We start from the raw sequence: 14,898 nt of genomic DNA on the forward strand, positions 1-14,898 counted from the left end.
TAGGATGTTGGTATCATTATTTGTACAAGTGGTGTAACTGGGAGCTTTTGCCAAATATCAAAACCAAACAGATAATCTTGGAACAGCCTCAAGCTGAAACTAGAGATAGCAGTAAGACTTGCATCATGCTTCTAGGTGAGCACATGGATGTTGCTGAGTTCCTGATGGACAGTCAAGCCTTCATCACAGACAATATCTGTCAGCGGTTCCCAGAGATGACCTCCAGTCTTGTGAGCGGGTGTTTCCGAAAACGGAAAGATGAGGTATGGACAGACATATTGAAAGAATGTATTACCATGGGACAATAACTGCAAAATTGCTTTACCTTCTCACTAAATTGTGAGTGAGTTTGGTTTAACGCCACTTTTAACAGTATTCCAGTTATATCGCAGCGTGTCAGCATAATGTGGGAGGAAAGCCCGAAGTGATGCCAGTCTCAGACGTTTACCCACGAGCACGGGTATGGTGCTGACAAACCTAGAAACATAATCGGGGCGAACCCAGATTCGAACCCACACTCATAGGTTTCTGGCATGCCCAAGGGACGCAACTCTACCCAGCGAATTGTAGCGCATTAGATGACTGGGCCACCCGTGCCCCCCACTAAATTGTGTATCAGGTATCAATAATTGACCTTAAAAGTACACATCAGTGATATTGAAAAGAGTTTAAAATTATTTCATGTGAAGTAAAATGTCAGCCTCTACTTAAAGATTTCCATACACCTCCTACCGAGTGTATATTGAACAAGTAGAGTAAGAATGCATTTTGTAGACACAAGCTAGCTGCTGCCTAAGTATCATCTTCTAAGTTTGTCACATGCCATTTTTAGCTAAAATAACAGTTGGTTTGGGACACCCCGGGGCTTTAAGTAAATGCTTTCATAAGTAAATATAAATTCCTGTTACATAAGTTGATGAAAATACTACATCTCGATGAATGTCACTGATAAGGTTGGAGCACACCATTATGAAACTTCTATTTTCAAGTAATATTTTTATTTTGATATCCAATGTTAGATGGTCATGAATTGCTTTTATATTCAGTTTCAATATTTTCCTTTGTTTGGTTTTATTGTAATAATTTTTCAAATACCGGTACCGTATATGACCGCGGATAAGCCGACCCCGTAGATAAGCCGAGGTGTTAACTTGACCACTGAAATACGAAAGAAAATGATATGACCCGCAGATAAGCCGAACCAGGAAATGAAAGGAAAAAAACACTGCGAAGTCGGACTGCAAGACATGTGCCGGTACTCGCAGATATTAAAAAATATCAGATGAAAAACGTTGTAATGATATTGAAAAAGTCATTATTATTTCTAATAAAGATTTAACAAACCAGTCATCCATTTTCATAATGTGGGAAGCTGTTTCTCTTGTCTTTTTTTAATCTCATAATGATCGTTATATGTTGCCATCAACAACGAAGCGCCATTTTGTGAATCGGTGTATCTAGAATTATGAACCCGTGAGAAAATATATCAGCTAGAGCGAAGACTCGCAGTTTGATTTCAGCATCGTAAGCATGGCGTTTTCGTTTCAGACTCATGATGAGAATAAAAATATACCAACTTTTATACCCCCCTTTATACCACTATTGTATGTTAATCCAATTGAATTAAATAAACTATGAACACATAGACAGTAACGCGGACAGTAACCATGGTAACACTGTCGCGTGTGGTTATATTTGTAGCATCAAACACACATGATGGATAGGTGTCCAGTAACATGCAACCAGCTAATGCTTGTCTCTCTGTCACAGGCATTCTCCGCTACACTGTGCCACCAGCACCTAGGGAGGGTCCACCCATTGTGGTTCGAGCCTTACCTCACAGCGCTGACCGAAGTGGACCTGTCAGATAACAGATTAAAGGTCTTACCCCCTGAAATCCCTTGGGGTATGCCCAACATCAAGGTCCTAAATGTGTGTCAGAACCGACTCAGAGCTTTTACTGGACCCAACTCAGATGATGCCGTATGTTTGAAGTAAGTTCAATTACTATTGTATATTTGCACATCCTGTTAAACAGACAGAATTTCCTTTCATCCCATAAACTAGGGCTGGGACGGGTAACTCGGGTACTCGGGTCAGGTGGGTCCTGAGTAGGACCCGGGTACCCACAGGACTACCCGGACCCGTGGTGAGTCACGTGATATAGTTTGATGACAAAAATTTACTATAGCTCAGTGGTTACACTAAAAGTCGCTTATGTTCGCATTTCTTTCTGACAATGCGCACATTCCCTTTGACTTGTAAATGTTTGAGTAAAGATAAAGCTTCAGTCAACTTCAGTGAACGCATGATCTGATTGTTTGACACATGTATCTAAATAGTTTTAGCCAGGGCTGCGGTAAAACAATTACCAATAAGACATTTTGTTCCCTACTCTTGAGACTTGCAGTTGGTACCCGGGTAGGGTCGGGTAATAGGGGGTCGGGTACCTGGGTAGTAAATTTGGACTCGTCCCAGCCCTACCATAAACATATGTAAATTGTAAGTTAGTTATGCCACCATGCAGATCTGGGTTGTAATTGCTCTTCAGCAACCCATGCCTGTCATAGGATGTGACTAATGAGAATGGATGTTCAGGTTTGTTGACTTGGTTGATGCATGCCATCGTATCCCAATTGCGTGGATCGAGGCTCATGATGTCAATAACTGGATTCTCAGATTCAGTTATTAACAGACTGCCATCATATAGCTTAAATATTCATGAGTGCAGTTTTAAACAACAAACAAAAATAATTTGGTTATGATCAAAGGACCTGATGTTTTTTACTGTTGAGACCTTTGCCTTGATGTGATGGACTCTTGACTTCAGTAAAGACTGGATGCTTCTCTTCCAGCCTGCAGAATGTGAACCTGTCACACAATGAAGTGGAGGAAGTGTGTGTGGAGTTGTTCTGTGTCGGCACGTTGACATATCTTGACCTGTCCAATAACAAGCTTGAGTACCTCATCAAACCGTCCCATGTTCAGCCAGAGCTTCATTGGTCCAGGAAGCCCGAACCTTCAGACTCAGGTATGAGTTCGCATGTAAAGGGCAATACACGGACTCCTGGTCAGGACTATATGTCATGTCTTTAGCAACTGAGTGAGTGAGTGAGCATGGTTTTATGCCGCTTTTAGCATTATTCCAGCAATATCACGGCAGGGGACACCAGAAATGGGCCTTTACACAATGTACCCATGTTGGGAATTGAACACGGGTCTTCGGCGTGACTAGCAAACGCTTTAACCACTTGGCTACCCGATCCCGCCCCTCTTTAGAAACTGACTAATGTTATGGTGAAGCACTTAGGAACAATCACAAAAATAATTTAGTTGCCTTTACCAGTGCTGATGTTGTAAAATGCTGTGTCATATATTTATGTCGGCTAAATACTGTCCTAGATTTTGTTATTTGTAAAAAGGGGGGGTAGGGTAGCCTAATGGTTAAAGCATTCGTTCGCCAAGCCGAAGACCCGGGTTCGATTCCTGACATGGGTACAATGTGTGAAGCCCATTTCTGGTGTCCCAGCCGTGATGTTGCTGGAATATGGCTAAGCGGCGTTCTGGCGTTCTTTATTGTCAACATTGTCCTTTAGCAGTTCAGTGTCCTTTCTGTGCACTGACATTCTTTAGTACACAGTGTTCTTTCTTTAGGTATGACGTCTTATGTTAATAATGACCTTTATTTATAACATTCATTCTTTATTTGTAACATTTGACTATTATTGCATCAATTGTCCTTCATGTCATCTTTGTATTTTTTGACTGAATGGCTGCCCATAGATGAGCATCATCCCCTTTTTCACACGACCCCTCTTGAGTTTTTGTTCAAGGATCTGCCTCTGGACCTGTTCTGGTAACTAGGATGGGTTTACTTTATTTGTGCCATGGGTCACATCTTCTCAAGGCAAGGGAGATAACTGACTGAGGCCAAGAATGCTGTTACCCTTTCTTCCCGAGGCAAGGGAGTTAACTGACTATAAAAGTCCAGTTTCCAACCTTGCCAAACTAGGCAAAAAAATCTAAGTAATATTTTTGCTGGACTCGGGAATCTATCGTAGTCCAATCAAAATCATGTGACGAAATCGACATGTGAACATGTAAATGACGATCAATTGCAGGATTTGCACAGCATGTGTACCATCAAATGGGTGTCGACAGACATTTTCCAATTTTTTCTTGTCAATGTGCTCAAGTGATTTGATGCACTTCTCAAGGTAACACGTGTTATATTATAATATAGATTTTGATTATCAATCAGATCCTCTTGACTGGGCTCCACCAATTTTGTTTGAAGCAAATTCAAGTGATATGTGCGGTGGAATCTGATTGGTCAGTAGGAGGGACATATAAATGACATAACTCGTAAAAGCACTGGTGGCGCTTTGATTTCGAGCCACGAAATTCCAGCCAAGTTCGGCAAGGATTTGAACTGAAGTTTTACAGTCAGGTGACTCCCTTGCCTCGGAAAGATGCATAGATTGCTAAAGTTTACACTTCCTAAATAATATCACTGGCAATGACCCCTGACGTCACTGCATTTTAACATGTTCCAGAAGGACCAGAGCAATACATAGGCCTGCCATGTCTCGTTCAACTGGACATATCACACAACATGCTGAAGAAAGTTCCAGAAGAACTCCGCTCCTGCCGTGCCTTGACAAACCTCAATGCCAGTGACAATGAGCTGTATGCTTTCATCTCAGCCTGGAGTTGCCCATTGGTATATAGTGCACATTATGTATTGTTCTGAAGACATGTCTGTTCATTAAAAATGTTCTCCAAAACGCACCCGATGCATACCGATCGCATCGCCTGAACACACCAACGTATGGCTGTGACTGCACGTGAAATGTGAGGGTTGTGAGCAAATATAAGGCGGTAGCGCGCATCAGTTAAAAAAGTTGGTCATAGTTCGCTAGAGAGCTGGTTAGAGAGTTCGCTAGCTGAATAGTTAGATGGATAGTTAGATGGATAGTTAGATGGATAGTTAGATGGATAGTTAGATGGAGATAGAGAGAGTTGGCAGAATGTTCGTCAGAATGTTCGTTAGAGAGCTGATGAGTTAGATGGTGTTAGAGTGTTTGACAGTGTTAAGACTTCCTTAGGAGTAGCAGTTAGAATTAGCATTTAGTTTCTATCATTTGAGGTTTATTCATCTTTTCTTCATATAATAACAGGTAATCACGTTTAGTTCCTCATAGATCTTCATAGTTTTATAATAGGTTATCACGTTTAGTTCCTGGTGTCATTCAAAAAAGGTAAGTCATACAAATTTTAGATTAGTTTTCATTTTAAGTTAAACCACGCTCAAATATTCAGTTCCACTGCGCAACATTTGGTAGCAGAGCGTGGTTTCTCTGGTTAGAATATTTTAGTTTTGTATTAGGCTTTCGTTAGTTTAGATTAGCATTAGGTATAGCTGACTGTTACATGCAAGCAGTATGTCGCAGTTAGGGTCTGCGAGTAAGGCGGAGGTAGAAAAGGATACTTCTTCAGACGTAGCGCTGAAACAGTACGCTTCTTCAGACTTAGGACTAAAACAGAACACTTCTGAACTTGAGCTAAAGATAGCTAAACTTAAGCATCAGAAAACTATTTCAAAGTCAGCTTTGACAAAATCAAAGAACAAATTGTTGAATTTAGTTGAACTTGAGACACCAGATCGTAAGACAATTAGGAGTCTAATTGATCAGGTAAGTTTTCTGCAAAGCAAGGCTATAGGTCTCATAGTGGAATTACTAGAAGCTTACAACTGGGTTGGTGACCTAGAGAAAGTTAAGAAAACTAGTAAGGAGATAGAAACTGTTGAAGATGAAATTGAACTTGCCCTTGATAAGGCTGAAGCATTTCTTAAGGACAGATCACATGTTAGTTCGGACGCAAAAAGCATTCAGTCAGAAATGTTAAGGTCTCGCCAATTTGATGCGAATCGGTCGCATGATAGCTGTAAAGGTTTGTTGCACGATGCAGACTTGGACAGTGATGGCGCTGGGCAAATCAGTAACCAAGGTTACAAACATGCTGCGTTCAAGTTAGGCCATTTTCAACAAAGGTCATATATGGATATGAAACGTACACCAGTCCCAGATAACACAAAAGGTTGTTATACAACTTCAGGTAAGTCATCTAGGCAACACAATTTAGGTGAAGACATGTGGAAACAATTGAAGAGAGTTTCCATTCCAGTATTTTCTGGTGACGTCAAAGAATATGAAGGCTGGAAGTCTGCTTTTATGGCATGTGTTGATAAAGCTCCAGCCACCAATGAATATAAACTTCTGCAATTGAAGCAGTACCTTTCTGGAGAAGCAGCACACATAGTTTCAAGGCTAGGTCACAGTGCTTCAGTCTATGATGTAGCCTTGGAGAGATTGGACAGAAAATATGGCGGCAAGAGACGCCAGGTAGCATTACAATTGGACGAAATATACAATTTCAAGCCAATACGATTAGGGAATGCTAAGGATATGGAAAAATTTGCGGACATGCTTGATGTAGCTGTAGTCAGTCTGAGGGAATCTGATAAAATAGAGGAACTTGGTAGTGGATGTTTGTATTCACTACTGGTTAAGAAAATGAATGAGCCTATGATTACTCAGTTCCACAGATGGTTATTTGAGCACCAACGACAAGAGTCTGTTGAGACGCTTAGGGAATGGATTCTGCAAGAAGCAGAGTTCCAAACGATAGCTTCAGAGGTAAAACATGGAATAGCTGATAGGTCAAAGACAAACAGACAAGAGAGATAGTTCTAAGAAAGGAACATATACAACCACACATAATAAAACTAGGGCAAGGCAATGTCATGTGTGTCATGTCGCAGATCATGACACTTCAGATTGCATAGAGTTTAAATCTATTGGCCTACCTAAACGCTGGGAAAGGGCAAAACAGTAAGGTTTATGCTTTCGTTGCCTTGATATCGGTCATCTGGGAAGATCGTGTAGCAGAGTTTTGAAGTGTGGGATTGATGGCTGTAAAGCAAATCATAACAGGTTACTTCATGATCAAACCAAAGTTACAAGCAGTGCTAGGGCCGACAGTGGTAATGTAGAGATGAAACATACAACAAGAACACCACAAGCAGGTAGGTCAGAAACAATCACCATGGCAACTTCTAAGAGGGAAGGTCATTACCTTTCACTTAGAACAGTTCCTGTTATCCTTAAAAATGGTCAGCACAGAATGATGGTTAATGCCTTGCTGGATGATGCCAGCACGCATACTTACATCAACGAGGATGTAGCAGCAGAACTTGGTGTTCAAGGTCAGACACAGCAAGTGTCAGTCAATGTCCTCAATGACAAACAGGAAATATTTGATAGTATGCTAATTGATATCGGCTTAGAAAGTACTGATGGTTCAGTTGACATGAACATCACAGCTTTGACAACTACCAAGGTAACGGGTAGAATGGAAGTCATTGATTGGCGAAAACATGCCAAGGAATGGCCACATTTGACGAAAATAAAATTTCCAAAGGTAAGTTCACGTCCAAGAGTTGAAATCCTGTTAGGTATGGATTATTTAGAGCTGCATTCCTCTCTTAAAGAGGTGCGTGGAGCTCAGGGAGAGCCTGTGGCTCGGTTGACACCCTTAGGTTGGACCTGTGTTGGTGCTGTATCAGGTTCAGACAAAACAACACACTTAGCAGGTTCCTTCTTCATCAGAAATACAGAAATAGAAGCAATCGCAGATACAGATATTGAATCTTTGATTCACTCATTTTGGGAGTCTGAAAGCATTTCAGGTTTGACATCGATTAGAAGCATTGATGAGAATGATGCAGTTAAGGCTGTAGAACAGTCCCTTGTTTACAGAAAAGACAAATATCAGGTTGGCATTCCATGGAAGGAGGGTCATGAGAATCTGAAAAACAATTATGACATGGCATACAATCGTCTTCTTAATTTAGAAAAGAAGTTGTCAAAGGATCAAACGATTTCAGGAGCCTACAATGAAGTCATAGAACAATACCTGAAAAAAGGTTACATCAGAAAAGTACCTGAAACAGAAATAGATCAAAGTAAATGGTACTTACCACATTTTCCAGTCATTAAACCAGACAGAAGTACAACAAAGGTGAGAATCGTATTCGATGCATCTGCAAAGAATAAAGGCATATCTCTAAATGATGTCATTCATCAAGGACCAAAACTCCAGAATGATCTATTCGAGATCTTGCTGCGGTTTCGCAAACATCCTGTTGCAATCATTTGCGATATTGCTGAAATGTACCTTCAAATTGAAGTCGCTCAGGATGACCGTCCATATCTAAGGTTTCTTTGGAGGTCAATGGGTCTGAACAAAAAGCCAGATGTGTTTGAGTTCTCAAAGGTTGTATTTGGACTAAATTGTTCCCCCTTTTTAGCTCAGTTTATCACTCAGGAACATGCTAAGTCCATGGAGAAAGAACTTCCATTGGCTGCAGCAACCGTGGAAAAGTCAACATATATGGATGACAATATGGATTCCGTTTACACAAATAGTAAAGCTATAGAGCTTTACAAACAGCTGCAACAGCTGTGGAGTACAGCAGGTATGCACGCTCGTAAGTGGGTTTCCAATTCCGTTCAAGTTCTCCAAGAAATACCAGAAGAGGATAGATTGAAAGAGATTAATATTCAAATGAGTGAATTGCCATCTGTAAAAGCACTGGGCTTACTGTGGAATGCAGAATCAGATGAGTTTAGGTTTTCTTTCATGTCCTTAAAGCAGGATATCAAGATGACTAAGAGGAACTTCTTGAAAGAAACTGCTAAGCTGTTTGATCCTCTTGGGTTCTTAGGTCCATTCATCATTAGGGCAAGGGTTCTTCTGCAAGAAATGTGGATATCCGGTGTTAACTGGGATGAAACCCTCAGTCCAGATCTGGAACAAAAAGCATGGTCATGGTACCTTGAAATTGAAAAGTTGTGTTCTGTTAAAATTCCAAGGGGGCTTGAGGTTAGCTTAGATACTTCAAAGATGAAGTTGCACACATTTGTAGATGCTTCAGAGGCAGCATTTGGAGCTGTGGTATATTTAGTAACCACTCGTGAAGATGACACAAAGTCGAGTTATCTAGTTGCTTCAAAGTGCCATGTTGCTCCCCTCAAGGCAGTTAGTATGCCTCGATTGGAGCTGCTTGCGGCAGTTCTGGGTGTACGACTGTTACTGGCTATAACAAAGGCATTAGAATTACCTTTGCAGCGTGCAACGCTATGGTCAGACAGCCAGAACGTACTGTGGTGGATCAAAAGACAGAGTCGGTGTTTTAAGCCATTTGTAGCAAATAGGATTGGATACATACAGGAGCATACAAACATCAGTCAGTGGAAATACGTACCATCCAAACTGAATGCTGCAGACATTCTTAGTAGAGGTGTAGATGCTGAAGCACTTTTGACAGAGAAATGGCTGAATGGACCTGAATTTGTGACACATGATGAAACCGAATGGCCGAAGCAGACCATTGACATGGACAATACTGAGACATCAGAACTGAAGAAGCCTTCTTCTCAAGTAAACATCGCCATGTTTACTAAATCTGATCCAATCTCGTGGAGATTAGCGCCATCTAGATTTTCAAGTTGGAAGAGATTGTGTAGAGTGTCGGCATGGATCTATAGGTTTCTGAACAACGCTAGGGTTCCATATTCACTTAGGAAAAAGGGTGAACTTGATCCTGAAGAAATTGAGGACGCCGAAACTACAATTATGGTCAGGACTCAAAGAGACAAATTTTCTGATGACTTTTCGTCACTGATGAGGAAATCAAATTTGGCTTACAGCCTTACGTTGATAAAAATGGGTTAATGAGGACAGGAGGGAGACTCAGATTTGCTGACGTATTGTCATTCAGTGCCAGATTTCCAATTATACTCCCTAGACATAGTTGGGTCACCAAACTGATTGTCAAGTTTTACCATGAGCAGGTCAAGCACACAGGTACGAACAGTACGTTATCAGCAGTGTCATCTAGGTTTTGGATTATTTCAGCTAGAGAGGAAATTCGTCAGTGGGAAAGAGAATGTTCTTGGTGTAGACGACAAAAAGCCAAACCAGCGCATCAGATAATGGCAGACCTACCGAAGATCAGAGTGAGGTGTACAATGAAAGCATTTGTGACAACAGGTGTGGACTATGCAGGTCCCTTTTTCACTGTACAGGGTCGAGGCAAGAGTCGACAGAAACGTTATCTCTGCCTTTTCACATGTTTGTCAACCCGAGCGGTTCATTTAGAAATGGCATTCGGTTTAGACACGGATTCCTTTCTGAATGCCCTGTTTCGTATGGCTCACAGACGAGGTATGCCAAAGGAGGTAATCTCGGACAACGGAACCAACTTTGTTGGTGCTGCAAAGGAGCTGAAGCAGCTCATTTCAGGACTAAACTCGGATGTGATTAAGTCAACCTTGGCAAACAAAAGTGTGAAGTGGTTGTTTAATCCTCCACACGCACCATATTTTGGAGGTGTTTTCGAGTCTTTGGTGAAGTCAGCAAAACGGGCTATCTATGCTATACTGAGTTCAGGTGACGTCAGTGATGAAGAGCTGATGACAGCCTTTACAGGAGCTGAAGCTCTTCTGAATTCTAGGCCTTTGACCTATCAAAGTGCACATCCACAGGATGATGTGCCTCTTACGCCCAACCATTTCCTACATGGTCAGGTGGGTGGAGATTTCGCACCAGAGTTAGACTCTACCTCGTTCAGCCCAAAGAAGCGATGGAGGAGAGTTCAAGAACTCATCAGACATGTGTGGAAACGATGGATGAGGGAGTGGCTCCCGACTCTCAACATCAGAAAGAAGTGGTTCACACCATCCAGAGATATACAGGTCGATGACGTTGTGATTGTGGTATCTCCAGATACTCCTCGTGGAGTTTGGCCTCTTGGCAGAGTTCTCAAAACGTATCCTGGAAAGGATGATCACGTTCGCGTTCTTGATGTTCAAGTTGGCAAAACAGTCTTGAAAAGACCTATCACGAAGGTCTGCCCTCTTGAATGGAGTTGAGTTCTGAAATTGTCAAATTGGATAACAGCAACAAATGTACATACTCATAGATTCAGTTTCCTTTCAGTTTCTTCTAAGTTTAGTCGGTTTTCATGATAGACATGGATCTATCATGGAGGGGGGCATGTTCTGAAGACATGTCTGTTCATTAAAAATGTTCTCCAAAACGCACCCGATGCATACCGATCGCATCGCCTGAACACACCAACGTATGGCTGTGACTGCACGTGAAATGTGAGGGTTGTGAGCAAATATAAGGCGGTAGCGCGCATCAGTTAAAAAAGTTGGTCATAGTTCGCTAGAGAGCTGGTTAGAGAGTTCGCTAGCTGGATAGTTAGATGGATAGTTAGATGGATAGTTAGATGGATAGTTAGATGGATAGTTAGATGGAGATAGAGAGAGTTGGCAGAATGTTCGTCAGAATGTTCGTTAGAGAGCTGATGAGTTAGATGGTGTTAGAGTGTTTGACAGTGTTAAGACTTCCTTAGGAGTAGCAGTTAGAATTAGCATTTAGTTTCTATCATTTGAGGTTTATTCATCTTTTCTTCATATAATAACAGGTAATCACGTTTAGTTCCTCATAGATCTTCATAGTTTTATAATAGGTTATCACGTTTAGTTCCTGGTGTCATTCAAAAAAGGTAAGTCATACAAATTTTAGATTAGTTTTCATTTTAAGTTAAACCACGCTCAAATATTCAGTTCCACTGCGCAACATGTATATTTGATCACATCAGCTGGTTGTCAGCTAATGCCTCTTTGTTTACTCCTGTTTGGTGGTGACTGCCTCCGTGGTCTAATGGTAGAGCGTCCGCCCGGAGAGCGGAAGGTCCGGGGTTCGATCCCCAGCCACATCATACCAAAAGACTGGTCGGCTCAGAGTCAGTATACTGTGTCTGAGTTGGGTATTCATGTTAAACTGCGGCATGGTATCTCAATGTGCTTGCACTATAAATCGGCATCAGTCCGGACTAGTACAAGCAGCCACACACACACACATACATGTGCATGGACAGCGTTATATAAGTGCAATAATCTTGGACGCGACGTTAAACCCCATTTCACCTCACCTCACCTGTTTGGTGGTACAAAAATGCATACAATGTACTTTTTATCCCCCGCGGGGCCAGAAATGGCCGAAGGGGGATTATGTCGTGGCGCAGTCCGTTCGTCCGTCCGTCTGTCCGTCCCACAGAGGGTACTAAGCTTGTGAAATCAACTACTCCTACAGTTTCCAGAGAATATCCCTGACACTCTACACACAAGATGTCGACATGTTGATGATACGCATATCGCAGTCCCGTTTAGTTTCAACTAATTTTGACAGAGTTACTGCCCCTGTTTTACGGAGCTTCATTTGCCTTATTGTGAGAGAGGGTACTAAGCTTGTGAAATCAACTACTTCTACAGTTTCCAGAGAATATCCCTGACACTCTACACACAAGATGTCGACATGTTGATGATACACATATCGCAGTCCCATTTCATTTCGACTTATTTTGACAGAGTTACTGCGCCTGTTTTACGGAGCTTCATTTGACTCGTTAAAAAAATTTCATGCGGGGGATGTTGTGCTCTCAGAGCACTCTTGTTTATGTAGAGAGAAGGCAGGATAGGCTTACCCTTTTCACAAACACCTGGTGTCATCACTGATTTTCAGTGATCCATTCATAATTTTCACTGCTATTTTGCCTTTTATGCCCAATAGTGTCTCTTTCGTTTGATAATCAAGACCTGCTATTATCTGGCATTCATGTTTGTATTATAGAAAGATGAGCATGCAGTTTGATGAGTTTAATCTCAGCTTCTGATTCCTGTGATAGTGAGAGTTGTGTGACAATGTTCTCCGTGTGCAGCTCTACCTGAACATGAGTGACAACTGCCTGGAGCGGTTCCCGGTCAGCGTGGAGGAGTTCTGGAGCGGATCTCTTGTCGAGCTGCATCTCCGCAACAATAACCTGGAGGAACTAGGGGAGAGCATCGTCAAACTTAGTGAGTACCGGTATATGTGGCTGGTGATTGGGGTGTCATGTTGCTCATCAATTATCCCTTGAGGGGCAGTTTGGCAATGGACAAGTTCCTGACCTGAAATAAACACATACTAGTACAAGCATCTCTAGTGATACATTAATTTGTTTGGTAAAAATAACTACTTTAACAGAAATGGCTGTTCGATTTTTGTGTGTTTAAGGGACCGATCATTTAATGTTGTTTTGGGTTTTAAAAAAAATGTTTGGGCTTATAGTTTTTAGTGAAAAAACATCTGGATTTGCAGAAGCAGCTGAAAAAATCGCTAGTCTCCATACAAATTCCCAGGACCCCCCACACATTGACTGGTCGGTCCCTAATGTATTAATGTTTTGACTGGTAACATGTACCACTATTGTTTTCTGTCTGGCAATTTCAAATATTGTATTGCAGAAAAATATAGATATCAGGATACTTGGTATCGTGATTGTGAATGCACATCAACAGTTATTACTCTCTTGTAAATGAGTTGTCACAGTTTAAAGCTGAAATATTTCAATGTGTGGTGATATAAAGGTTTTTCTGAAGGTGAGTTGCGGAGCTTGGATGTATCCAACAACCGAATTGACCACCTGCCTGACCCGTCCGTGTGGGACTGTCGCTACCTAGAAACCCTGAACCTGGCCAACAACAACCTGGGGGTTGCATACACGGAGGACGAGAATAACAAGAAGTGAGTGCTAGGGCTGGGACCAGTCCAGATTTACTACCCGGGTGCCCACCCCCTATTACCGAACCCTAACTGGGTACCCACTGTAGGTCTCAGGAGATGTCTCAAAATGTCCGATTGGGAACATTTTTAGCATAGCCCTGGCAAAACGTATTTAGATACACATATTAAACAATCTGGTCATTCATACACTGAAGTTGAATAAAGTTATATCTTTATTCAGCCATATGAAGGTATGGGTGCACAGTCAAAAAGAAATGCGAACATTAGTGACCTGTAGTGTAACCATAGAGTTCTAGATAATTTTTGTCATTAAACAATATATCATGTGACTAACCATGGGTCCGGGTAGTCCTGGTGGGTACCCGGTTCCTAATCAGTACCCACCCGATTCGGGTACCCAAGTTACCCATCCCAGGCCCAGTGAGTGCACTTGTCTTGCATACTACAGTGTCAGGCAATCCATGATTATAAATATATAAATCTGACCTCAACCTTGCAAGGTACAGGTTTTCATGTCAAAATGTGTAAAATCATCTTGTTGTTATTCAATACATCACAAGTAAATGACGTTTGACTAATCACTATTTCAATGACACTGATAATTACAAAGGAATCACAACTGTAATGTTACATGTTACAAGAGTTTAAAATGATATTTAATTAAAAATACCCTCGACTTTAATACTACAGGAGCGAACCACAAGGACTCAAGGACTATTTAGTTCAAACACTGCTTTTCATTATGGTGTTATTTTAGGATGAGTGCAGGATACTAATTGTTTTTGTAGATAAATCGAATAACAATAAGGTTATTTCTGTAGCACAAAATTCCACGTCACTGATGGACATGCTCAATGAGAAAAAACGCACAAGTACATAAGTACAACAGAGAGGAGACATTAGGATAATAGGGGTCGCGGGTGGCCCAATCGTCTAAGGCGCCGTGATTTGCTGTGCAGAGTTGCGTCCCTTGGGCATGCCAGAAACCTATGATTGTGGATTCGAATCCCGGTTCGCCCTGATTATGTTTGTAGGTCTGTCAGCACCATACCCATGCTCGTGGGTTTCACCGAAGTGGTAAACATCTGAGACCTGCATCACTTCGGGCTTTCCTCCCACATTAAGCTGACACGCCGTGATATAACTGGAATACTGTTAAAACCAGCGTTAAAAAACAACTCACTCACTCACTCACTT

General features: G+C 41.6%; 1 protein-coding gene across 2 annotated transcripts in view; it reads left to right on the plus strand.

The window, feature by feature from the left end:
• Positions 1 to 14,898, plus strand: part of LOC124114106 (leucine-rich repeat serine/threonine-protein kinase 1-like) — an 86,768-nt gene that overhangs the window by 47,364 nt on the left and 24,506 nt on the right. For both annotated transcript variants that reach the window (XM_048394304.1, XM_048394307.1), the window contains exons 6-11: positions 136 to 263; positions 1,771 to 1,994; positions 2,856 to 3,031; positions 4,557 to 4,723; positions 12,857 to 12,992; positions 13,557 to 13,701. In XM_048394304.1, coding sequence (XP_048250261.1) covers positions 136 to 263; positions 1,771 to 1,994; positions 2,856 to 3,031; positions 4,557 to 4,723; positions 12,857 to 12,992; positions 13,557 to 13,701 — 976 coding nt within the window. The remainder of the gene's footprint in view (positions 1 to 135; positions 264 to 1,770; positions 1,995 to 2,855; positions 3,032 to 4,556; positions 4,724 to 12,856; positions 12,993 to 13,556; positions 13,702 to 14,898) is intronic.

This window comes from Haliotis rufescens, unplaced genomic scaffold (genome assembly GCF_023055435.1).
Source record: "Haliotis rufescens isolate VD_foot unplaced genomic scaffold, xgHalRufe1.0.p SCAF_1, whole genome shotgun sequence".
Classification (NCBI taxonomy): domain Eukaryota; kingdom Metazoa; phylum Mollusca; class Gastropoda; order Lepetellida; family Haliotidae; genus Haliotis; species Haliotis rufescens.